The sequence below is a fragment of the Manacus candei genome, unplaced genomic scaffold (assembly GCF_025592945.1).
Source record: "Manacus candei isolate 608988 ecotype Guabito, Panama unplaced genomic scaffold, ASM2559294v1 h1tg000003l, whole genome shotgun sequence".
Classification (NCBI taxonomy): domain Eukaryota; kingdom Metazoa; phylum Chordata; class Aves; order Passeriformes; family Pipridae; genus Manacus; species Manacus candei.
Window position 1 is genome coordinate 10985267 of NW_026138051.1, and position 25985 is coordinate 11011251.

The 25985-nt window shown below is 46.3% G+C and overlaps 1 protein-coding gene across 1 annotated transcript in view; it reads right to left on the reverse strand.

Annotated features, from left to right (window-relative positions):
• Nucleotides 1-296: 296 nt before the first annotated feature.
• Nucleotides 297-25985, reverse strand: part of GPC3 (glypican 3) — a 145157-nt gene continuing 119468 nt past the window's right edge. The window contains exon 8 of the mRNA XM_051784560.1: nucleotides 297-1469. Within this exon, the coding sequence (XP_051640520.1) occupies nucleotides 1294-1469 (176 nt within the window). The 3' untranslated portion in view covers nucleotides 297-1293. The remainder of the gene's footprint in view (nucleotides 1470-25985) is intronic.

Below are 25985 nucleotides of genomic sequence, written 5' to 3' on the forward strand. Positions count from 1 at the left end.
CGCATGCATGTGAGGGTGTGCGTGCACACGTACATGCACACACTGAGGCTTAAGATACTGTGGATATAATCACTCTAGTAAAGGCAGCCTGTTAAACAGAAATATGTAACTATCCTGGCCAGGAACCAAACCAAACCAAACACTCCCTGGCCCCAGCCCTTCCATTTAATCAGACCAAGCCAAGTCTTTCCATGGGGGCCCTGAGCTGGGCACAGTTGGCCTTCCCAGGTTGCCCACTCCAGTTACAAGACTGAGTATCATCTCGAACATATGCGAGATGACTTCCACTGCACCACTTATAGAGCAACCAATCTTTATTTTAGAGATAGCTTACGTAAAGTAACATGCAAAGAAACACGTGAGTAAGAGTCTCATCTGCCTCAGGCTCTTACAAATCCTTTTCTTTTCCTCCTTCATAGCACAACACGTTGGACACCCGTTATTCATCCCTGTAAAGCACAGCGTGTACATCCATGCCGTCTGTCCTTTGGCTGGAGCTGTGCTAGCAGATTTCCCGTGGGAAAGGAGGTGCTTCACTTCTGAAGAATAAAACTAGGGCATTGCATGGGCCACAAGGATGCTGGTAGGGACCAGCCACCTGAACTGACGGGCTTCAGGACCCTGCTGGGATGCGAGCAGCAAAGTCACCTGCAACTTGCCACAATGCAAGAGGGTTTTGTGCCCAGGGAAGCATGTCTCCATGATAATCCCAGTGCATGGCAACTTCTCATCCATAGCATCTTTCCTCCTGCTGTGTGTCTGATCTTCTCTCTTCCTTGTCTTCACATGCCCTCAGTATTATGTCCTGGCCAGATTCCTAGGGGTGAGACTCAAATTTGGACTAAGTACAAAAACCGCTTGAACTACAGAAAAAATCTGTATTAAGTCACGTAGGATCAGGGGTCTGATATTTGCTGAGAGTATTTCATAAACCGTAGGTGTTCTGTACCCCATGCATGTTTGAACAACTCAAGATGAAATATGGTCTTCACCTTAACAGCAAGAGAGAATTCAGTCTTCAAAAACTGCGAGGAACACAGTTTAATACGAACCCACTCAGAGTAAATAGGATTATCTCTAAAAAGCACTGTTACCTATTTCATAGTTTGCCATGAAGCAACACTTTTTTAGTTTGGTTTTTTTTGTGTGAAGATACCATATTCTCATATAGAAGCGACTCAGGTCATTTGTCCTGTCTTCGGAAATGTGCATATATTTTAGAAGAAGTTCCAAATATCTTCCTCATTAAAAAAAAAGGCATGGAGAGACACGGAGCGATGCCTCCAGCACCGCTCACGGCCAGTGGCCCAGCAATAGCAGCGGGACCAGGGCAATGGCAGCGGCAGGACTGGGGCGGGCGGCTGCACTCCCAGGATCACTGCTGGGCACTGTGGCACCGTCTTTGCTTTGCTGATTCAGAAGCTGCTTATTTGCAGAGATGTCGTCCATATCCAGGTCATACGCCAGCTCTGAAAGCAGGAGGAGAGGGGTGGTTAGTAACAGGTGGTGTGTGTTAACATTCTGACACATGGCACCTCCAGCCTCCCCCAAAATTGGGGTCCTGGGGGCAGCCCGTGACACAGCTGAGGACAGCTGGGTCCAAGTGCAGTCAAAGACATCATAGCAGGGCTGCATGGGCTAGAAGAGCTTAGCAAACATCTTGTCAGTCCTGCACCCACTGGTCCTAGAGTACCTCCCAGTATCCTATGTTTGGAGAGACCAAAACATCATAACTGTGCCCCTGTAAGAAAACAAAAGAGATAAGGGGATCTAGCTTACTGGAGAGCTACTCCTAAAGAAAACCAGCTGAGCTTTGGAGCAGGTGTTTAGCAATGCAAATCATGTCTGCTCCCCAGGCACCACAAGAATGTGTGCAGGAGTGAGGAAATCCTGGCGAGCACAAACAGTTCCCCAAACCCAGAGTCAGCAGAAGGCTTTGCTCACCAAAACCTCCTGGTTGTAGGACCTGAGGAGCTCTGCATTTCTGGAATCTTACGTAAGAGTGTGTAAAATATGCTCCTTATAGCACTAAGAACACATCCCATTCCAGTTCCACCTCATCAAAGCACTGGAGAGGAAGGAATGTGAATGGATCATGCACTCTGGGCATTCTGGTGTTGCAACATGTGGACTTTGAGATGAAGCACATGTGGGTTCCAACCCAAGAAAATGTCCAGTATGAAAGTTGTGATAGTCCTGACAGAGGAGTGTGACATTAATGGGGGAAAAGCTTGTGGCAACCCATCACCGGCTGTGAGGGACCTGCTGAGCAGTAAGTCACAGTCACCCTTGTCTTCCTGGGACAGGGAAGAATAAAGTCCAAATAAACAATGTGGAAAGACTAACATCAGCAATTCTCAGGGCCAAGAACAAAAAGGAAAAGTTGTTTTAAGATGCCATTAGCCAGATCCACCTGGGGCGATTGTCCCTGTCAATCAGCTGGACTGAGTGGGTGCACCCATGCTTGACTCAGGGCAACAGGTCCCTTGCTCCCCTGCTTGTGGGAGGGAGCTGTCATCTCCTTCTGGGGTCCAGGTTTCTCACCCAGACGAGAACCACTTAAGCCTTTTCATCTTATCCCCAGACCCTGGCCTTTGGAAGTGGAGGAAACTGTTGGTTTCCATCAGAAGAGACCCTGGCTCAAGCCTTTTACAAGCCTCCTGGATCACCAGCATGTTGACAGGTTTGGATCATCCCACCGCACCCCTGAGAAAGAATCCAAGAGGCTGAATAAACACTCTATCTAAAAAATGCCACATCAATCCAATGAACACCACTGCCAAGGCAAACAGGGAGGATTTCTTAATCAAAAAATACCCAAACATTGCAAAACAAAAGCAGAACAATATTAGCATGACAAGTGAGTCAGCCCAGGCCATAAAAGGGGGTCAGAAATGGCTCAAAGGAAGTAGTTTTCCATGCACACTAAGGGCCAGGTGCGAGCAAAACCCACTTGGTAAAAAGAAAGGTGCCAACTGGAAAGGAATGTCCTGGGAGGCCATCTCTGCCCATATTAGGCTGCTTTCCAAGCACAGACAGAGCAAGTCCCTCTGGCACGAGGGATGCTCAGGCTTCAGGGCAGTTTGGGAGCAGCCTGGCTGCACCACCTTATTTTCCCAAGCTCATTTCTGCAAAATAAGTGAAGAGATTTGGAATTAATAAAATCTCAGCAGATTATTTCGCAGTCTGTTGTTTTACACAAGACTCCTCAGCTGCCACAATGTTGGATCAGGGCAATGACAACCTGCCCTGGTGTGTTCTGGAAAGTATTTCCCCACACTCCAAAGGCTCCTAAAACCTAAAAGATGCTCTGTGGGGTCACAGTACCATCAGGCACCCACATGGCTCCAGGCCAGTGATCATCAGAGCTTTTGAGGCAGAATATTCTCATTGGACATCCTAGCAAAACTAAAAAAAGATCCCCAGGAACTAAGTAACTACTCTTGCCTTCCATTTAGAAAAGAAATTTGAAACAAAAGAGTGTTTCAGCAAGGTCCTTAACAGCACAATGCGTTTTGACATCCCCATTTACAGTCTCATTCTGGGATGTAATTTATGAGATGAGAGTTCCTGCAGCAGCTGAATTGTGTTGGAAACATTCAGCCAGAATGTACCAAAATGAACATTTCAGACATATTCTTCTCTGTGGGAAAATTTCAAATTCTGGGATTTCACCTCAGTTTGAGCAAGGGTAGTTTTTTTAAATCATGGCATTTCACCCAAGTGGAGATGATGATTCTCTCACTCATCTGTTTTGACCAAATTAAAGAGAACAGAAACCCTTTTGTCATCAGAGATTAGAGTGCTACTTTCTTTGTCTTGTTTAAATGCTTCAGCAGTTTAGCACCTGGGTGTGCCATTTGTTTTCACTGTTCCTTCCATTGTTTCCTACTCTGGGCTTATTTGTGCCCAACTGTATTTTTAGGCTTGATGGATTTAGCCAAACATCTTTTATTTTGTATTAAAAATGGATCTGTAGCTCTTGCAAATCCCTTTCACTTAACTTCTAATGACCTTAGAGTACATCAGAGTAGAAGAAAGTAAAAAGTATGAGCCTCTAACAGACCTCAGACAGCTGATAACCAGGTCCAGGCAATAATGACACTGAAAATACACATCACGGAATCACAGAATGAGAACAGTCAGAAGGGACCACAGTGGGTCATCTGGTCCAACCTCCCTGCTCAAGTAGGGTCGTCCTAGAGCACATTGCACAGGATTGTGTCCAGACAGTTCTTGAGTATCTCCAGCGAGGGAGACTCCACATGCTCTCTGGGCACAACCTGTTCCAGTGCAGAGTCACCAGCACAGTAAAGCAGTTCTTCCTCGTGTTCAGGTGGAACTTCCTGTGCATCAGTTTCTGCCTGTTGCCTCTGGTCTTATTGCTTATATTATTCATAATAATCATATTTCAAATCCTGGAATCCAAATATTCCTAACCTGGTACTTCTTGAGAGGGCTCCATTACAATTTCCAGCCTTTGCTAGGATCTCCAGTTAGTCCAGGTCACCACCACATCTCTGCACCTCCTCCTCCCACAGCTGCTGGGAGCAAAGGACCCCGGCAGCAGGGATGGGGTTGCAGGATGGCTGGTGGGGTAACAAAAACTAACCTTCCACATATTGTTCTGGTCACTGCCCTTACACTGCAAAATAACCCAAGAGAAGTTGGTCCTCTGTCTCCCCTCTTGCCCAGCCACTTTCTGCATTAAACATCTCCACAGCCCCAGCTCTGATCACCCAATTCAATGGCATCAGTTTCTTAGTTTCTTTGGCCTGCAAAGACTTTTTTTTGGGGGGGGGGCAGGAAACTAGAAAAATCTGTTTCTGTTTATAATCAGTTGGAGTCCAGGGGGTATTACCAACAATCTGCGCTAATTACAAATTCAATCTTCACTCATTTTGCCCCCTCTTGTCCTCTGGACCGCAGATTAGATAATCCCCTTAAAATAATAGTCAATCATTAGCTCTGCTTTTTTATTCCCCCCTCACGCAAGCCAAGCGTGCTGTGCCGTTTCCCGGAATCCTCACACAGCTGGTGAAAGGTCTCCAGCCGCACACAAGCCGGTCCCTCCGGAAGCATCCTTTGTAACCAAAGCCCCTCTAACACAAAGCTGCTGCGCTGTGCTCCCAGGACTGCAACAGCTTCAATGGTCTCGCAGCGTGGATGACAAAACCTGGCGCCAGCTCTACAACACGCACTTTCCGCATCCACAGAATAAAGCGGCGGCATTTTTCCATGGATTAGGAATAGAATTGGGCATACTGACTCTGCACAAGCAGGAATCATTAAAAAGCTCTTCTTGCTGAACCACACCAGCTTTGGAGACAGCTACAAAAGACGGCTGTTTTGAGTTGGGATAATAAGTCCCATGGCAGCTGGCACAGAAGGAGCCGGGAGGATGAGTGGCACACAGGCCACTTACAGCAGGCTTTCCTCTGCCAAATTCACTGCTGCCTACCAAAACACCCCTTTCCCCCCCCAAAAGGACAAGACACAGCCTTAAGCAAAGAACCACTAGCAAATGCCTCTCTGGCAAATGACCTCCAAGAGAACAGTCCCGCAGGCTGGTCTCGGCTGCTGCCCAGAGCCAGGGAATGTCATGTCGCAGGCAGGCATCTGGGCTGCCCGCCTGCCAAGCCTGCCCTGGCACATGGTTCCAGTGATGGCCCTAATATAGTAACAGAGCCATGATGGATGGCCATGCATGAAAACCCCCTCGCCGTGTCATCTGATAGCTCTGCCAGCGCCCTGTGCAGCTGTGACGGGTGTGAGGGGATCCCATCACAGGAGAAACCATCGTGCCCAACACAGCGTGTTCACCAAACGGGGCTGCTGAGTGGGCCAAAGCACCTGTGGGGACGTGGTGATGGCCCTTGTTTGCAGATGATGGAAACTTGTGGCAGGAAGGGAATGGATTGTGGCCATGTGTTTCCAGTGAGTGCAAAACACATCAAGTAGAAATGTCAGTTTGGCAAGCTCCTGCATCTGCCAACGCCTGCCTGCATCTTTCCTTCAGGACTGGTTTAGGAAAGCACATGCTACCATTGCAATGAGAATGACACTCTCTAGGATGCACTGCTTGGTTTAATTTTTTTAAGCAGCAAGCATCTTCATTGTGGGCAACAGTTTGCCAATAGATACATTAGACTTGCTGTCTCCAAAACAGGACTGGACTTCTCAAAGGGAGAGATGTTTGAGTCAAGCCCAAACTGTTGAATCATTACAAGGCGAAGCATAAAACCCTGTGATTCCACAGACCAGGCTGCCTGACCCTGGCTCCCAACTCTTTCCATCTCTACAGTACCAACTGCTTCACTCTCACAGGTGTTTGCACCTGAAATTCAGAAGAACAGTCCAATTTCATCTCAAACTCTTCCTGTTGGAACACCAAAAGCTCTACTCACCGCAGCCTCCGGTTATCTGGCTTTCTCATGCAAACAGCTCATACTACAAACACACCTCTGCCTCTACAAAGGCAACACCTGAACCCATCCGTGGGGTTACATGGCACAAACAGCTGCAACTGCACAGATACAGCTGAGATCCCCAACCCTCTGCTTCTCCAAAATACTTTAAACTCTTCCAAACACCTAGCCAAGCATGGTTTCATCTCAACAGGGAGGTTTTGCCCTCTGGCTTATTACCACTAAAATCCTGGAGCACCAACAGGTTTGCCAGTTGTCTTCTTGCACAACGAGCTGCAACAGCCCAGCCATAGGTGCGGCCGTGCCGGGGTGTAATTAAAGCGCTGAGCCAGGGCTGGATGTGGTGCTTGTGTTGGCACAGCCACGAGATCACCGAGATGGATGTGCAGCATGTGCATGGTCTTGTGCCTCTGCTTTTCCACCTCCTCCACAGCAATTTAGGAGGTGCGGCTCTTGGCAATACAGATTTGGGGAAAAAAAAGAAGAAGAAAAAAAGCTCAACACTATCCTGCTGCAACATGGCTGAGAGAGCTTGGCACGGCTCAGCAGCAAGTGGTAAAACCAACTTCCCAGGCAGAAACCCAAGGGAACTGAGTTTGGGATTGCTGATTTGCAAACCAAGACTTTTCTCCCTCACCTTGCCTCTTTGACAGCTCTTGGCTCCTGGTGTGCCACCGACGGCCCCCAGCCTGCAGCACGTGTTCCCCAGTGACCCAGAGACTGCAGGCACCACCACAAAACCAGCACTGATTGGGGGTGAAGTTCCTCTAGGATCAAAGCTCCCTAGGAGGCAGTAACTAAATTGACTTGGGGGGATGAAGAGGTGAGGAAGGTCCATCTCAGTCCCATACCAGGTGTGCAACCAGGTGCTGTTCGGGGTACACCAGGCAATGAGCTCTGCAAGGCAACCAGTATGCACATCCTGGCTCCCTAACATCCAGTACTACTACAAAAGTCTCTCCACAGATGTCCTCAGGCTTTTGATGGGGTGAAGGGGCAAAACATCCTCAAAAACCGCACTACATCATATGGTACAGGCAGAGGGGCTGGACCATGACCTCAATTCAAGCAATTGCTCCTCCACCCCACCTTGGCCAGAGGCTTGGGGTGAGGAAGGGCTATCATTTATGACCTGGGCCTTTGTTTACTTTGAAAACATACTCATTAAATTCCTCTTTGCTCCTTGGTTTGTTCTAGATTTACCCTGAAGAGAATCTGGCGTCTGCAATTGCATTAATCATTTTCCCTTTGGCAGAGCGTGAAAGAGTTTCTGAACTACACTCGCGGAGAGGAGCCACAAAAACGTGTTTAGCAAAATGCGCTCATGTAATCTATTAAAAATTAACAAATCTCATTAGCATTATTAATTGGAAGTGCCAGACTCCTTGTGTTTTGCTGATGAGGCAGCATGCCCTGGTCTCATATCCTATAAGATCCAGAAGAAGAGCTGCTACCTAAAGGAACCGAGGAGAGAAGCACTGAAAAATACAGAGCTAAACATGTACAGCCAAAAACATTGACAAAGGCAGGAGTCAAGAAAGAAAAAGACAAATAGCTGGAAACAGAAGAGTATGAATGGAAGTGAAGTGATTTATGTGGCAGCAATATAGGATTGGGTCAAGCAATGCTCCTGCAGATCTCCCATGTACATCAGCCCAGCCAGATGTGGAGTCATCTTCTTCCTCTTTGTAGACCTTCAAGATCTAAACCACAAAGCGATCCCTTCTGGTCACTCTGCTATCACCTGAGACATCTCAGGAACAGTCTTGATTTTGGGAGGTATGGTTCCCAGTGATAGAAGAGCAAAATGAAATGTTTCATATTCTAATAACTGAAAACAATATAATCACATCAAACTGAAATTTTCTCCTTCATCTTTTATCTCTCAAAAGCTCTTTGGATATGACCAGGACAGGTGGTTCTTGCTTGCTGCATGCTGGCCTTCAACTCTCCAAGCTCAGGACACTTAGTGACATTCAGGTGCTGGCTAAATGCAGTTCTAAGGGGAATGTCAATGGTTCCTGCCTTCCAGATGCTAGCCACTAAAACTAGCCCTCGAGGCAGAAGGGTATTTCTCAATGCTTGATTAGAAAATCATGGTGGTGTTACAGCACCCAGGAACATCTGACATTGTCCTTTGTGACTCACTGCATGCAGAAACCAGACATGAACAGTGCCCAGGCCATGGAGACCAGGGGTTCGTGGCATTCATGCTCCAAGTGGGAATCCAGGAATGTGCCTCTTCAATCAAAAAGGACCAGGATTTTCTGCAACGTCTACATTCAGTCAAAAATCCCTGGACATCCATCAGGCCTTACTTACCTTTTAAGGAAAAAGAAAAAAAATCCAAGGCAGATGGTGTTTTGCTCCTTGAACACACATGTAAAGAAAGTGCTGAGCAGCACACTCAGCCTGGGGATCAAACTGACAGACTCCACCAGGCTCATGATGCCAAGGGAAATATCCGGAGTGAGATTTCAGGTCATAACCCTAGAATCTGGGTTGTGCATGGACAGACCTGCTCAGCACACAGGTAGAGCTGGCAGGTAGGCTCAGGCATGGTGGTACAGCGTGCTCTTCTGCTCAGCCTGCCTCTGTTCCTGGAGAAACTCCCTGAGGTTCTGTGCTCTGACACTGCTTGAGATCACTGGCATGGATGGAGAGCAAGCTCCCCCTGTCCATGCCGGGGGAATGTTTGCATAGAGCATAGGCTCAGGTAAGAGAGCTGCCAAGGGAAGGGAGCCAAGAGGCTACAGCATCTCCTGGCTTTTCTAATTGTGTTAAGCTGCTAATATAGATAAATAATTAATAAATAAATAAATAAAAACCTGGATCTGCATTAAAACAACATAAAAGTGACTTCAGCCTATAAAAATGGGGTAATGCAGATGGCCCTGGGAAACATCACCATACCCAACTTTCCTACTTTATATAGAAGAAGGTTTGGGTTCATAGGCTGGAACTCTTTAACAGCTTCAGGTCACGTTCCCTGCGCTGGAAGAAGCCCCAGGAACAGCCAGTGTAGTCTGAAAACAGGACCTGGCTTTGCACTGCCTTCTGCATGGCTTCAGAGAAAGACCCAAATTAAACCCAGCTGCTTACTGTGTGTGTGTAACATCTGATACAAATCCAGGCTGAGTCCTGCTCCCTACCTCTGTCCCAGGCCAAGAGCAAACCCTAGTCCCAAAACACAAGTGGAATGATGGTGCTGAAAGCTGGATCTGGATGGTGGTCACAGTTCCAATTGGAAATCCAGTGTCATCCCTGCTGACAGGACACTGTGGCAGCAGAGCTTGGGCTGTGTTGGACCCATGCCGTGACACTTGCTCTTTCTGGGGGCCAAGGGTCTCCCTGTTATGCTTGGGGACCTGTGGCTGGGAACATGTTGGAGCTCAAGGAGACCACCTTGACTGCCCCCACTCCAGCAGGAGGGAGCAAGGGACAGAGGGGATTGGCCCTGGACTTTTACCCCAGTCAGTCTGTACAGTGCAGCCACAAGAAGGTACTAGGGACAAGGACTCACTGCTCATTTGGTGGGAGCATCCAAATTGTTCTGGAGACACCTCTATTGACCCAGCAAGCAGTGTAAGAAGGAGGTGACAACTCAGTAGGGCTCCAAGGTCCACAAATGCCTCCTTCTCCATGCTATCTGTAGCAATCATGGCTCACTCTCAGGAATGTCACAATCACAGTGGAAAATCAACATAAAAAGGCTACATAATCCAGTTTGAAAATCCCTTCAAAAAACACAAAATCTTCTCTAAAGTGGATTACAGAGATTAGAGATAAGAGTTTCCTGGAAATCAAGAATTGCGTTTCAGCCTCCCCCCTCCACCCTCTCAGAAAAAAGAATCAGGCTCATGCCCCCCAACACCTCACCACACTCCTCCCCAGCCATCACTCCAGCCTTGGGGAGCAATGGCAGCTGCCTCCAGCCCCTAAAAACAGCAGAGGTGTGTCTACCTGATTTTGCCCTAAGCACTATTTTGGGGCACAATCTGATGCATGTACTTGAGCCTATGGACAACATGCATCAGTGGGAGGAAATCTGCCTGCACAGGGAGAGGAGGGGATGACTGCCGGCCTCCTGCAAGCTTTTTGGTCCATCCCTTCTCCAAACAGGCTCCATGGGACTGTATAATGTGTTGCCATGGTTTTGTGAGCTGCAGGAGGCTGCACCCAACCCCTTGGGTGTCCAGCAGAAAAACATCCTCTTAAATCAAGGTGGTCTTGTAAAAATCACTGATGTGCCAATGGTCACAACAATAGCAAGAGGAGAAAGGTCAAACACTCATGAGCCGATGATATAAAAATATTTAGCAGCCACACCATTATTATTCTGGTAGATTAAAACCAGCTTTTTGTTTAATATTTTGACTCAAGCATCTACAGTTGATGGTGGCAGGACAATCTTCTGTTGGGAATTTTTATTTTGTGAGAGTATTTGTGCTTGCTTTCTTATTTGGAACAACAACAACAAAAAAGGATTGCAATATTAGCATTCCCGGCAGAGCACACATTCAAGTTCCTGACCTGTTATTGCTCAAGGACTTCTGCAGCTGCAGATGCCTGTTTGGAGCTACAGTTAGGTCACTTTGAATGATGCTCACAGAATAAGGATCAAAACACTCACAGCTTGATCAAAAGGACATTTTATGAACATTGCAGCCCAAGTGCTGATGTGAATACTTACGTTCGCCCTTATATTACCTCAGCTCAGTTCTAATAAAATTAACACCCTTCTAAATAATGCTCTCAATTTTTATATGTTTCATGTTTTTCTGCCTTATGGCTTTGAAAGTGTGTTCTCAAAACCTTTACATCACTCTGGGAATGTTCAGTTGTGTTGGGATCTGAAAATCAACTTCTTGTCCACAGGAATAATGGGGGTTGCAGCTTTGTATCATTGTTCCACCTGCTCTAACCTGAATTTATCCACTAAAGGCTGGGGGTTTTTCCCCCACAAAAGAGGGTAAGACAGTCAGATTCTTTCTTTTCCCAGTAGGAATTACCACCTGTAAATAAACAACCAAAAACTGAACTACAACCTCCAGCAGCATAACTGCTCCTTTGAAAAGAGACAACAGAAAAAACAAAGCAGGGAAAAATCCAGTCTCTTTTCTGCATTTCCCTTGCACATTAGAGGCAAAATGAACTTACCAGTCCAGGACAGGGGATGTCTTATTGGTGCAATACAGCTGCTTAACTGTTCTTTAGAGATATTCATCTCAAAAGCCAGAACAGAAAGAGCATTTTCCCCCCTTTTATTTATTTATCTTTTTTTGTGCCAACTCACCTTAGCTGAAAAGCGCATTGAGATTGTAATTGTGGGAAGGCCTCATCTAGTAGATTTGTAAACTCAGCTATCGGCTTGAATTACTGGAATTAGCAAGGCTAATTTAATGTCACTGTTCAAAATAGCTCAGATTTGGAATTTCTTAATGGCCTTAGGAAAAGGAGTCTTTATGCATACTGCAATCTAGGCTTCATTCTTAGACTAAATTCCTTCTCATAGATTTTGTGAATGCCCTGTTTTGTAGCCAACACAAACTCTGTCCAGTAAAATAATGTAAGGACTCAGAATGAAAAGAGATTAGCTGTTCCCTGCTCCTGTTATTTTAAAGCAGAAATAACTTTGGCTTCTACTGATTCATAGACAAAGCTTGAAATGCAAAGCATGCTCAACTCCAGATTCAGCATGAAAAGGACCTTAAAATATTCCCGAGTGCAAGTAATGGACTTATTAGAGGGATGAAAAGAGGCACTTTTCACAGAATCCCAAGCCCTTTAGTCCTGTCATATCAATAATCTTGCTTAAGAATTTCATTCTATTTACATTTCTTTCCCTTCCAAATATCCTGCCTGACTCCTATGAAATACAACGTTTACGCTTTTAAAGCGTTAATTTATTTCTGTTAATGCTTGGTGGTGAGTGGTGTAAAATGTCTGTGGATCACCCAGTGCGGGAGCAACGGCGTCACAATGGGGTGTGACAGGGAACAATTCTGTCCAACATGCAGTTTTACACCTGACAACTGATAAATGGGGAGGGAATTTTAAAGACTTGGTTAAAAGCATCTTCTTTAAATAGTGGCCATCGATGCAGCTAGAACTCGATATACCTGCAGTCTGTTATCCTCTCCTTCATGTTTAACACCCACAAAAACAATGCTAACAGTAAGAAATAAAAAAAAAGCTTTATAGGTATCAGGAAGTAAATTCACCTGGCTGTCCTTAAGCTGCCAAAATATATCAAATTTTTAACCCAGTTTGCTTAGTCTTTGCAAGATGGTTTAATCTAAAACCAGCACTAAGCAATTAGTGACAATTTCCCCCCTTTGTTTGAGGAAATGGCTGAAAAACAAAGGGATTTAAGGAACAAATCACAAAAGCCTGTGTGGGAATACCAGTAAAGCAGATGGAGATGTGCCCTTTTTTAAGAAGTGAGGGGAAGTTTTTTCTCCATGGCTCCATGTCTCCAGGACAATTAGCACTGATTGGGGAGCATCATAGCATGGAGGGGACAGAAGATATTTTGGGCTACATTTGCCCATGGCCCTCCCTGAGACAGCACCAGCAGGGACCAAAAATCCCCAAACACTGTGATAGGATGAGTGGGTGAGTGGCCACACTGGGATGGCCGTGCTCAGCACGTGGTACCAGCCAGTGATGATTTCCACAGACCAAACCAGATTTCACGCTGCCTTTCACCTAAGGGTCTGAAAGCTCAGCACAGGCATTAATTATGCCCTCTGCTTCACAGAGATTAATTAAGCACTGAAGCCTCACAGTCCCTGAGAGCCAAGCACAAACCTCCATTCACCAACAGCTAAAACTGAGCCGAGGTTGTGATGAGGCTTCAGGAGCACTGATGGAAGAGCTGAGAAAAGCACCTCTGAGTGCCCCAAGCTGCTCTGAAGTGGCAGCATCCTCCTCCCAGGATACTTCTAATTCCTCTGGACACATCCCAGCAAGTCCCCCTGAGAAGGCAGCCTTTCGAGGTTTGGCTCTGAAAACACTCTTTATGGCAAGACATGAAAAGCTGACACACCAGGGAACCAGGAGGGCAGGGAGCAGTCCCATCCCACAGCCATCCTTCTGTGCATCCCCTCAGTCCCTATTCCTAAGGACACCTCAACAGTCTCTGACGTTAGCGGTCATTTTTCCTAATGATGAACTGGGCAGCCCTGATAAGACATCCCATATCCACATGCCAAGAAGTAATAGAAGCTCCTCACATCATCCTTGTTGCCTCCTCCTGTGCCGCTGGCTGCTGGGCTGCTGTGTCACCCCTCCCTGGGTGGGACAGGCTGCAGAAGATGAGCAGGCTGCCTTTTCCTGCCCCAGCTGCAAGAAGCATCCCCAGCAGTTCTGAGAGCAGAGCCATGGGAAGGCACCACAACATGCCCATGTGCTCTGAGATGCTCCAGAAACCACCCTGACTGCAGCACATGCAGAGCCATTATCCTTCACTGGGAAAAACCAACACAGATCACACAGGACTTGTGCAGCCTTGGTCACTCTGGAGGCAATGCTCTAGCAAAGAAACAAAATCCTCTCTGCCTCCTGATCCCTGTTTTGCTCCATTCAGGCTTGCTGGATGCCTGTCTTTCCATCTGCCTGGATGACTTCATGTCCTCTCAGATGTTGATCGAGCCGTTTGCCCAGGGCACACACAGGGGATTCAGATGAGCAGTCTGCCAACCCACAAACATCTGCTATCACTGTTTCTTTAGCAACAAATGCCTGGATGAAATAGGTGACAAGTGCATTAAAAAAATATGATACCTGTGCTGCAAAGAGCTGGAAGGCAAAGGGGGATTGCCAGCCCCTGCAGCTAACAAAAAGTGGTGGCTGTGCTGTAGCTGCAGCCTGGGAAACCCATTAAGACCACATGGGGTGTCAAATTGTATGGAACGTGAGCGCTGGCCTTGCAGGGCAAGCAACGGAACCGGGTGGGAAGCGGGTCCAAAGAGACCAGAGGTAACATGAGCTTCTAAGAACACACCTGCCTTTGCCTCCCAAAAACTGAGAGGAACAGGTGAACAGGCGCAGCCTGAGCTGCCGGTCCAGACAGAGGTAGACAAAGTATCCCTTGTGCATCCCATCCTACTGTGGGATGTAGCAGGGGAGATGCTCATGGAGGACCCCTGGGAGCAGGCTTGCTGTAGGAACTGCATCTTTTTGCTCTGCTTTAGGGGTTAGTGCCATCCTGCAGCCATCCAGTTCCCCAGTGTAGGTTTCGGTGGGATGAAAGGGATTTAGGAACCTCCAGGTAATCCCAGACAGTGATCCCGGTTACTCTGTATCCTACATAACAGGAGCTGGTTAAGTATTTTTACAGACAGGTTTCTGCTCATTAATGTATGCAGCTGGTCAGGTGAACCTTACTGTTAATAGCAACCGAAATCACGCTCTAACCTCTTCCTTTCCAACCCAAGCACAGCAGTTCTTTTCATTCAGTGAGTAGCAATACCTCCTTGCTAAGTCCTTATTTTTGGATTTTTTCCTTTGGTACGCAGAACCATTTTTCTTTTTTCCACATTTTTAATGAGTTCTGGCAGTAGGAAGTTGTTTGTAAATCACACAAGTATTTGTTTTACTGGAAACATCTGCTTTAACACATTTGTCTTTTAAAAAAACATTTTTTTTCAAACAAAGGTATTAAGCTGCAATGTAAATTGGGCACATCTGTTTATGAGTCACTGCAATAGCACTGCCTCTAATGCACCAGATCACATAGATCTCCAGGGGCCTGATCCAGCAGAAATTGGAAACTCACAGCTCGTTCTGCTCCCTTTTCCAGCACTCCTCTTCCAACAGTACTTCTGCCTGATTTAATAAATTAAGGCCACTAAATAAGAAAGACCTATTTAGCATCTGCTAATAACATTAGGTGTCTGGCCCAGCAGTCACTTAAGTATCAACAAGATACTCAAGCTGGTGCCCAAGTCCACGGACAACTGAGGACCAAGTTCAGTGGAATTATTTTTACATGAGGGACACTCCAGGCTGCACCAGACCCACCTCTGCCCACAGTGCCATACTATATCTGCTGCCTTCAGATATTCAGGGCTGCCATAAAAAAACATGTTTAGAGAAGCAAAGTAGAGGGAAAGACATCAGCTGAACCTCCAAGATCAAAACCTGACTCACCAGCTGGCATTCGTTCACTGGAAATGCAAGGGTTAGCAGACCTGGAGCACTGGTCTGGGGCCCAGGACAAACCATTCAGCTTTTTTTACTGCAGTGGCTGGTAAGCATCCTTGATGCCTCTTGGGTAAATAAAGCCAATGAGGGGTGTGAAGAGGGAATCAAAACCAGCAAGGAGATGCTTGGAGTGGGCAGATTCAGGACCTCCATGTCCACAAGAGCTGCCAGACTCCAATTGTCCCTCACCCCACCAGGGCAAAGCTTTCTTACTGCCACCAAAGCCCACAGCCAGGCAGGAACATCCCACCAGAGCCCAGGAGGGGAATGCAGTGCGTGCAAAACCTTTGCTCCCTGCACCTGGCCACAGTCCACCTATCCAGGACAAATGCCTACCCAAAACCATCAGACTGCCACCGTGACCCCCACACACCTGATATCTGCCACTGGCACCATATTTGGAAAAACTGGTCCATTGGTGAAAGCACTCATAGACAAATGGCACAGCAGTCATGGTGGTCGTGCACCACCTCATCTTAGCTACAAGGTGCTGGGCACAGCTGATAGAATCATAAAATGATTTGGAATTATTTTGGGTTGGAAGGGACTTTGAAGCTCATTTTGTTCCAAACCCCCTGCCATGGGCAGGGACACCTTCCAGGGACACCAGGTTGCTCAAAGCCCCATCCAGCCTGGCCTTGAACACTTCCAGAGATGGGGCAGCCACAACTTCTCAGGGCAACCTGTGCCAGTGCCTCACCACCCTCACAGTCAAGAATTTCTTCCTAACATCGAATCTGTCAGTTTAAAGCCATCCCCCCTCATCCTGTCACTTCATATCCTTGCCAAAAGTCCCTCTCCAGCTCTCTTGTAGCCCCTTTAGGTACTGGAAGGCTGCAATAAGATCTCCCTGGAGCCTTCCCTTCTCCAGGCTGAACAATCCCAACTTTCTCAGCCTGCCTCCACAGCAGAGGTGTTCCAGCCCTCGGAGCACCTTTGTGGCCTCCTCTGGACCTTGACCCTCTCTTAGTCTTTGCAATGGCAGAAGTAAAGCTACAAGTGTCAGGAAGGGACATGGAAGGCAACAGTGAATCGGATGCTCCCTGACAACAGACAATGGAGCACGAGTGGGGATGTTTGCCTTTAGAAGGAAGGGGAGAGGAGAGCGTTTTGTGTATAAACACATTCTTTCACATTCTCTGCACGTGCCTTAGTGGATTATTTATGTGGACAAAGGAAGAGGAAGAGATATTGCAGGCTGTGTTCTGCAATGACTTTGGGGAGCACACAAGTTTTTTTTTTTATTTACTTTTTACTGGAATGATCTACACAGAACCAGAAAAGGGCAAGCAAATGTACCGAAGCTGCAGAGCAGCCGGTGGAGAGTTATCAAGGAGGCAGAGGATATTAGTCAGATTCTGATAATAACCACCATCTCCCACCTGCCAACTGCAGTCTGCCTGACACAAAAAACTCTGAAAACAGGCTGCAGCAGATGTCTGCCTCCCCATGCAGGAAGCGTCTCCAGTATCCATGAGACACAAGCAGCTCCAAAATAGCTTCGAGTCGAACAATTTTACAGAGACTCAAGACACTAAATTCAAACAGGAAGGAGGGAGGAAAAAAAAAAGTAAAGAAAAAGGATGTGTATCACATTGCAGTTGTAATTTACATTTTAGAAATCCTGCTGGGACTCCTGTGCTGGACTGAGGCAGTGACAGATGCCCTGGCAGTCTGTCCAGCTGCCAAACCTGATGCTCAGCAGCCAGCAGTACCTGCCACCACAAAACATCCCTCCCCACACATCACAGCACAGAACCACCAAGGGAGTTGCCAGCCAAGGGATGCAGCAGCATCCTGGGCACACAGGGACCCTCAGCATCCAGCAAAGAGTCTGCCCCAAGGCAGCACTTCGGGCACCAGCTCCTGGCTGCTTGGAGATGGGATATGCAGAAAGGGCCCTCCAACGAAGGAAGGTGTGAGAAAGGAAAGGCACTGCTGGGTTGGCATTCAAGATCCAGCTGGGCACAGACCCAGCCTCCTGCAGGAGGGAAGGGCAGAACATCGTCCCAGATCCCACGGGTAGCAAAGAGAGAACGAAAAGCAGGAACAGACAGCAAGATGTCATCAAGAGCCCCAAATACCACTGAAGACATTTTCTGAAACAACAGAAGCTGGTCAAAATGCCAGATTTCCATTCCCATAGAAAAGGGAGAATGTGCTACTGCTCCAAAGCAGAACAAAGGCAAAATGCGTCCAAATTTTCTGTTGTTTAAATTAAAAAAATTCTAAAAAGGCAAGTTTACATACCACTCCAACAAAGTCCAACCAATTCATTTTAATTTCATTTTTTTCTGTGTATAATTATAAACATAATCTCAAGCAGACTTTTAGACAAGAAGCTGCTCTGGAGTGAAACCTGACAGGATTACCTTGCAGTACAGGCAAGCAGGCTGCTGCTGCTTCATTTCCCTGCTGCAAGAGCTGAGAAAGATGTTTCAGTTTATTCCAAAACAAGAAAATCCCATCCAAAACTCCAGCATACTTCACTGGAGAGGCAGTTTGCAACACAGTCTCCCAATCAGAAAGCTTCTGACCTGCCCCAAAAGCAACACAAGGGGAGGTTAAATTTTGAAGCCAGGGCACTTTTGCCCCAAGGAAGTTGCACCACAGACCCAGAAAAGCTGGCAAAGTCAGGAAACTTCAAAAGCACTTGGCTGCCTGAAATTTGTTCCTACAGAAAAAACCCATCTGGGCTCACTTTCAAGCTGTGAGACCCCCAGGGCCAGGAATGGAGGGAGAAGGTAGAGCACAGTCCGTGGCAGCCACTGCGTGGGAAGGAGGACATCTCTCCTCCAGTTCACAGCTCATCCATCCCAGCACGAGAGGGGTCGGGATCTGCTGGAAATACACCTGGGAACGAGGGGAGCCTGGGCTCAGGCAAACACACCTGGTTCAGTTCATGTTACTCCTGGTGTCAGCCCCAGCAGATGTGTGTGCACAGCTTGGGGCTAATGCACAACAGTCGAGGAGAGCTCCCGCCTGACGGATGATGGATCCCCCGTTTCTGGAGTGCACGGAGCAGTGTTGACTCAGTAATTGATCGTGTCCTGGTTATGCACAAACTGATGAGTGATTTGCAGGCCAGACCCAAATGCACGCTATTTTCACTTGCAAAGCAAGGCATGAGAAGAGAGAAAGAAATGAGGATTAAAACCCTGGAATCCTAGGAGGTTTCTCTGGAGGAGCATCCTTCTTCCCCTTTCCAATATCTTTCTGGCAAGGACTTAAAAAACAGGCTGCTTTCAGGGCAGGTCTGTGCTTCCTTCTGCTGGAGACCAACAGCCACCAGCAACAGGCTCCATGATCAGGCCTGTGCACAAGTCCAGCATGGGCTGTCCATTGATTTAATCTCAAGCAACGCCTCTTCCTCCATCCAGGCTACATACAGACATCTTCCAGATATTTAAGTCACAGCTTCATTTAATGAGGCTTGATTACTTCATGGATACATACATTTATATTTATAGAAAGATGTAAAAACTAATTTTCAAGAATGCAATGCTGCTGTCTGCAGCAAGTAGGAACCTGTTGGATCCCAGAGATTGATGCCATGTGGACTCTCACTCAACCACATCTAAGCAAACACCAGCTCTAGAGAGCCATTGATTACTGACACAGTGTGATGCTGCAACTCTCACTGCCAGGTCATTGCCACAATAACCTGCATAAAAACAAACACATTTGTTCAAATTTGAAAGAGGGGAACTAAGAGGTCAAGCTTTTTAAGGCAGTCTGGAGAATTCCAGCATTTCCCATCTTCTTCCCTTTAGGGCTCAAAACTGCTCTGAAAGTTGCACCCACAAGGTTTCCAGTGAGTAGTGGCTTCCATGGTCCACCTGAAACATCATCTGTTCTCTTGGACACCTCCTTCAGGGTAAGAAGATGGACAGTAAAATGTAGCAGCCACAGCTGAGAGCCCAGGGCCCTCTCCCAGACACTTCCAATGAGACATGGTCACCTGTCTCAATGTTAACTGTGTCTCCAGTTATTGACATAGTTGTATTACCCCAAGACACCTTTTGGGCAGACACGCGTCAAGCTTATCCCGAGCCAAGCCGTGTTTTATAGTTCTTGATGGACACTAGTTGTGTGAATTTGTCTAATTGTGCCTTTGACTGCACACAACCTTTGGGTGCCCCCACTGTGTGACACCCCTCCTGTTCATCCCTGTGATGTTTTACAGCTGAGTGCTGGCACACAAACACGAGTGCCGGGCACACACATCCTCCCGTATGGCTGGGACACACTCCAGGGCTGGAGCCCTCTCCCACAGTGCCGAGCAGGGCTGTGCCCTACAGCCTCATTTATTACATCCCCATAATCACTCTTATCAGCTTACCTGCAGTAAGGCATTAGTAAAAGCCAAGCCACTCATGAAAGGGGCACCCTCTCCTATGTGAAAAGTCAATCAACATGTTATATTGTTATCAGGCTGGCAGACAAACCTCCCTTTGTATGACAAACTGTGCAGATATGATGCCCTGACTATCAGTGTAAGGTTATCTTGTCGGTCCCTTAGCAAGTAGCACCTGATCTGCTCCTGTCTGAAATATGCCTTTAGTGTTGTCCCTTAAAAAGAAAACCAGTTAAACTATTTTGTCTCTCCAAAACAAAAAATGACAAAAAAAGAAAAGCAGGTTTGTATCCAAGTCAGGAATTGTGTTTCCCAACTTCATCAGCATTCATGTGTTTCAGCCACAAAAAACAGATTCATCATCCTTTAAAGATAAATATGGCCATCACTATTGCAACTGGGCAGATTTTTGCATACTTGAAATTGTTTTGATGTGTTCAGTCATGTAAAATGCTGCACTCAGTAACAATTTAAAGATACATTAGTTCCCAAATTACACTGCTGAAAAGCATCTCCTTACACACCCTGGCATAATACAAACTGTTATTCAAACTTGCAGCCTAACTAGAGGGTAAGCCTTTTGCCAGCAGACTGGCATTATAAACATCTGGGACTGATGAGCAATCACAGATTTCCAAAGAGTTCTGTGCATTTGTACATGTAACAGCAGAAGCATCATCTCATCTGACCATCAGTGTGTCTCCAGCCCTTCAGCCTCACCAAGTCACCTTATGCTGAGCCCATGGACCAGCCCCATCTGCACTGATCTGGACTTCCAAAAGAAGGATTCAGACCAATGTCTGCTCACATTGGGAATGCAATGCATTGTGTGATTTATGATGCATCCACTGATTCTGCCTTAAAAAAACTGGTACATCATTCTTTGCTTTGAATCAGAATGGACTGAGGCAGTGGAAGTCAGGTCATAAGAATACAAGATACAAATTGCTCAGATGGACTTGAATCTGTAAGCACAACACTGAAAAAGTTAAAAACCATTTAAAACTCGAAGTAAAATTGAAACCAGAAAAATAGGAGCATGGGATTAATATATCCAGTGGATTTACTTGTTGATTTCACAGATGTTTTTTGCAGATATGTGGCTTTTCTCAAAGTACAAATTCTGATAGATGACTTATTGGTTCTTCAGTGGCAGAACTTAGTGTTTCTTTGGAAGAATTCAGAGCACAGAGGTTACAAGAACTCTTCAAAACATACACACTGTATACAGTGTGAGACCTGGAAGAGTCACAGCAGCAGAAACAGTTTATAGGATGCTATAAACAAACTCATCTCTGAACACCACTAATAATTTTCCCAGTCTGTCAATAAAAAAAATCATTTTTTGCTGACGTCAGAAGTTAATGAACTTGCCACTCAATTAGAGAATCAGCCAACTGCTACATGTGACTCCCATCTTTCAGCTTGTATTTGGACAGTGACAAAGAATTCTTGACTTTCGACCAAATCTTCATTAAAAGAAAAACTCAACAAACACAAACACTTGAAATATAAAAGCAATAATCAAGCTATTGCACTGTTTTAGTTGGTACAATTCCAGCTCTTCCATCAGGATAATCTAGCTGACACTCGGCCTTGTCATTTTTTCACCCTGTGACAGGATGTCTTGTAAAACAGCATGTTTCTGTTATCCTTGTTTCAGCTGAGCATTCAACAGCACCCTCCTTGGAAAAAAAAAAGTAAAAAAAAAAAAAAAAGTTGCTGCTACAAAAAATTATAGTTAAAAGTCTTAAAGCTTTTAGCAGAACAGAAAAACCCATCAGAAGGATGCTGTGTCAATCTGACCCAGCTCACCCCACTGCCTGAGCCAAGAACAGGGCACCTCTGCTGAAGGCTGAGCAGAACCACGCACAGTAAATATTGATACTGTACACATGATATTTGTCAGTAGGACAATCCAAGCCTGCAGGCTGTACAGCAGGAAGGGACAACAGCCACATGGCCCTGCACTGTCAGCAAAACCCACACAGATGGAGACATCTCTCACCTGTGGAAGGGGTATTTTTAGAAGTCAATTGGGTATTTCAAAACATCTGTCTCAGCAGAGGGGTGAACATCCCAAGACCCAGCACTAAATGGAGCAGAGCAGCAGATACAGGTGCTAGGATAAGGACACACTGGAGGCATTGGCAAAGCAGCAATCACTATGATAAAGGATGGGAATACATGATCTTGTAAATATTTTAACGAATGTTGGTCTGTCTCTCAACACATGCATGGTGTGAGCCCCAGCAGACTCTCATCACTCCTCCCAGGTTGGGAGTGTCCCCTTTTTCAACACAAATACTCACTTCTAAGGAACCTTTCCCACAGGAACAAGCTGCAGAAACCAGGAGGGCAGCACCCAAAGAGACCCTGTCTGGCCTCACCCACTGCCATACACAGCCACCACCTCAGCAAGGAAACCCCTGCTTGATCCCCAAAATGAGCAGGCTTTTGCACCCCATGAAAAAGCAACTTAAATGTCATTGTAGCAGAGACATCTGCTGTTCCCTGCTCAGAGAAGGAGCTCAGATTGACAGCACCCTCCTAAAATAACAAACCTATGAGAAAATGGGGTGAGGAGAGGAATGACATCTCAGCACTGAGACTCCTAAAACATGAAATGCTTCTTGGGACATTTGGAGACATTTAAAAGCAGAATAGGATGAAAGTTGCAACTCATGGTGTTCAGAGCAGCTTCCAAAAACACGGTGTGAGGCAGAAAACATGGGGGTCCAACTCTGCCCACACAGGTCACAGCCAGCGCACAAACACAGCAGCCCCTTCTCTCTGGAAAGGTGGCTGCTGGAGAGCTCACCTGCTCTACAAGGTGCCTATATTCCCATTTGGAAGCATCAACACCTTTGTAACATATATGAAGGGGTTACGAACGAACATCTTTTCCACCTGGGAAGAGGCCATGCTCGGCCAGCCCAGAGGTGATACTCAAGCCAGCCATTTGATGAGAGCACTCGAAAAAGCCTTGCCAAGAGGATAAATCAGAGGCAAAGCAAGCCAGAACTTACTAAAGAGTTACAGATCTGGGTAAATCAAGGGGGACACCGTGCTGATCTTTCACAAAGCACCTGGGTGCTGTGTGAATCGCTGCAAACCCACATAGGAGTCCTGCCCAGCCAGTGGGTCTGGCAGGGTGCAGGAAAACTCAGGTCTTCCTTCTCCCCCTTAGGAATAGCCAAGGGAGAGCAGAGAGCTACCTGCAGGTTATGCAGCAGGAGCAGCCAGGCAGGGGAGCTGTTTTACACACACAAACTTCCAGAGCCATTTTTATATATCTTTATTGCACACATCTATCCTTACATATCTCATGGGATGGGGCCAACTTCCCTTCCCAGGACAAACTATTTCTACTTAATTCTGCCAAATCCATCTGTTCCCAAGACAACTTTTGTTACTGCCTAACACAGATATTTTGGAAGGGTAAATCTTCCCCTCAGCCTCCCAAACCCTTCCCCCACAGTTGCTGGTTTGCTCAGAACATTCCCTGGGTGCTTCAGCTACTAAAAGAGATATTTTCCTCCCAGAAAATCTTGTGAGATGCCCAGGGCACAGCCTACATGAATAGCTGAGCTGGACCACACCAGCTTAGTAAACCCCCCAAAAAGCCTGCACCTTCTCTCCCCCAGCACTTGATAAAGCTGCCCACATGGCACAGGAGATTCTCCAGCACCCACATTTTATATCCAGGCTTCCTGGCAACGACCTTGTTGGTTGTAAGTGGCATCTGGAGTGAGCACACCAGAGGTGAGCTAATTAATGGGTGGCTGGCTGGAGCACCAGCAAAGCACCAGCCATCCTTGGGCTCTGTTTGCTTTGGGTGCCCCAAAGGATGTAGGATGACTGATCCTAGTGGGCTGTGAGCACATGTTTGTGTCGTAGAGCCTGGAAGACATTTGCACTGACTCATAATTTGGGGGAAAATACTATAATTAATTCACAGACATGATCTGCCATTGGTGTGGCAAAAATACATGTGTGTGTATGTACACAGCTCTATTTTTATAGCTGCATGGCCGGGGTGCCGGCTCCATCGGTACTCCATTGACAAACAGGATGCACTCTTCTCTGAGCTGGGAGGTTTTCAGTCCTCCCCCTTATTGTAAACATCATCTGCCTTCAAAACCCTTAATGTGTTGCAGATGTGACAAACAATAAAAGACCTATCATAAAAAAAAGCCTGCCATCTCTGTGTTTCCCACTGGGGCAACATAATAATGAATTTATTAGCATATAGGGCTCACCAACATATGTTTATAGTCACTCACAAAGTTTTGACTTGACAGTTTACAAGTATGTTTAAATCATTAAAGTTCAAGTTGACTGTCCAGTTATTACAGGCTCATTATAAATAGGAAACAAAGGTTACATTTTATACAACAGGCGATAAATCAAAACTAGTCTGTATTTGAGACTGACTCTTTTTTTTCCTTTTGCTCTTTTTTTCATCTCCTTATTTCCAAGACCTTCTGAGGGGACATCTCAGTGAGGCCAGGACTCAGCAGATGGTTGTAGTTAGCTGGCAGGACCAGTGGCACCCACACTGGGGAGCAGGAGAAATTCCCACTGCATCCAAGAGATGCAAAGACCTGAGAGCTTTGCTAATGTTTTCACTCAACCGACAGCCAAACTCGGTGCCAGCCCAAGGCATTCACCTCTCCTCCTCCCCAAGGCATCACCAAGTCCATCTGCAAGGCTTAGGAAACCCTTTGGAAGGCAGGAGTTCTCCACTGCCCTCATGGGGCCAAGGAAATTGCCTCCTAAGCTGAACAAAGCATCTGAGAAAAGGAAAGCAAAACCCTCGACTGCATTCCCTGACTGCAAACCTCTGAGGGTCAGCAGAGGCACTCAAACATGCCCAGAGAGGGGGTTTGGGTTTGACCACTGCACTGACACAGACTCCCCCAGCCAGCCAGCCACGTTCCTGCCTTAGCACTGCAGAGCATCCAGCATGGGATAAAACCAGGGACTCAGTAACACAACCACAGCCACTCCCAGTTCTTTCTGCCTCTATTACAGGGTAACTACCTTGGGAAGGAGAGAGATAAAGCCACATTAAATGTAAAAGTTCATTTTGCAAACTATTTCCAGATTTAAAGCCTGGCATCATTTCAAATAGGCATGCTACCCTAAAATTTAGAAATTGTGGAAAGGGGGGGAATGTGGAATGGTTTCTAGTCCCTTTTATTTCTTGCTATGTACATGTGATATGATGGGAAAAAAATTTAATTGAAAAATATTCTTTCAAAGTAAAAAGAAATATCATTCTCAAAAATGTTGAAAGTGAGTATTTCCACACCATCAGCAACTTTTCCTGGGCTGGTTTCCAACATAAAACTTGAATAGAGTCACAGTTTATATCCAATACCAAGCAAATAGGATTCTGTCACTGTCAGATCAGCTTCACCTTTCTGCTCTAAAGCAAAACACAAAAAAAGAGGATTATGGCATGGGCAAGCGAGAAAGAACCAGAAGGTCTCCCTGATGGCACAGCTCATGCTCTCTGAGCTCAGTCAGTGCCTTCAAGCTGTGCTGGACAAACCTCACACTCAGCAACCTGAAAGACTTGCCAGGAACACCATGCCCCAAAGACACTGTTGCCCTAAAGTTAATATTTACCCATCCTGTAGCAAAGGCAGCAACAAACACTCTCCAGCAGAGCAGCACAGGGAAGAAGGGAGGACAAGTCCTCTTTTCCTACTACATGTTCATGCACCACAGTGACAAAGAGGGAGGGGTCTAAGCTGCCAGACGGGCAAGTTGTCAGGGAGATCAATACAGTGATTAAACTAGCCTAGAGAGACAGAAAAAGGCAGAAAGGATTATATATTGGGCTTCAGAGATCACTGATGATATTATGGGGAAGGTTTTAAGAGGAAATTAGAAACATATTAAAAAATAGCATCAAGGTGTGACACAAAGATCACGGAAAATGAAACACGTATCTCTGCTCTCGACACAGGACACTGTGA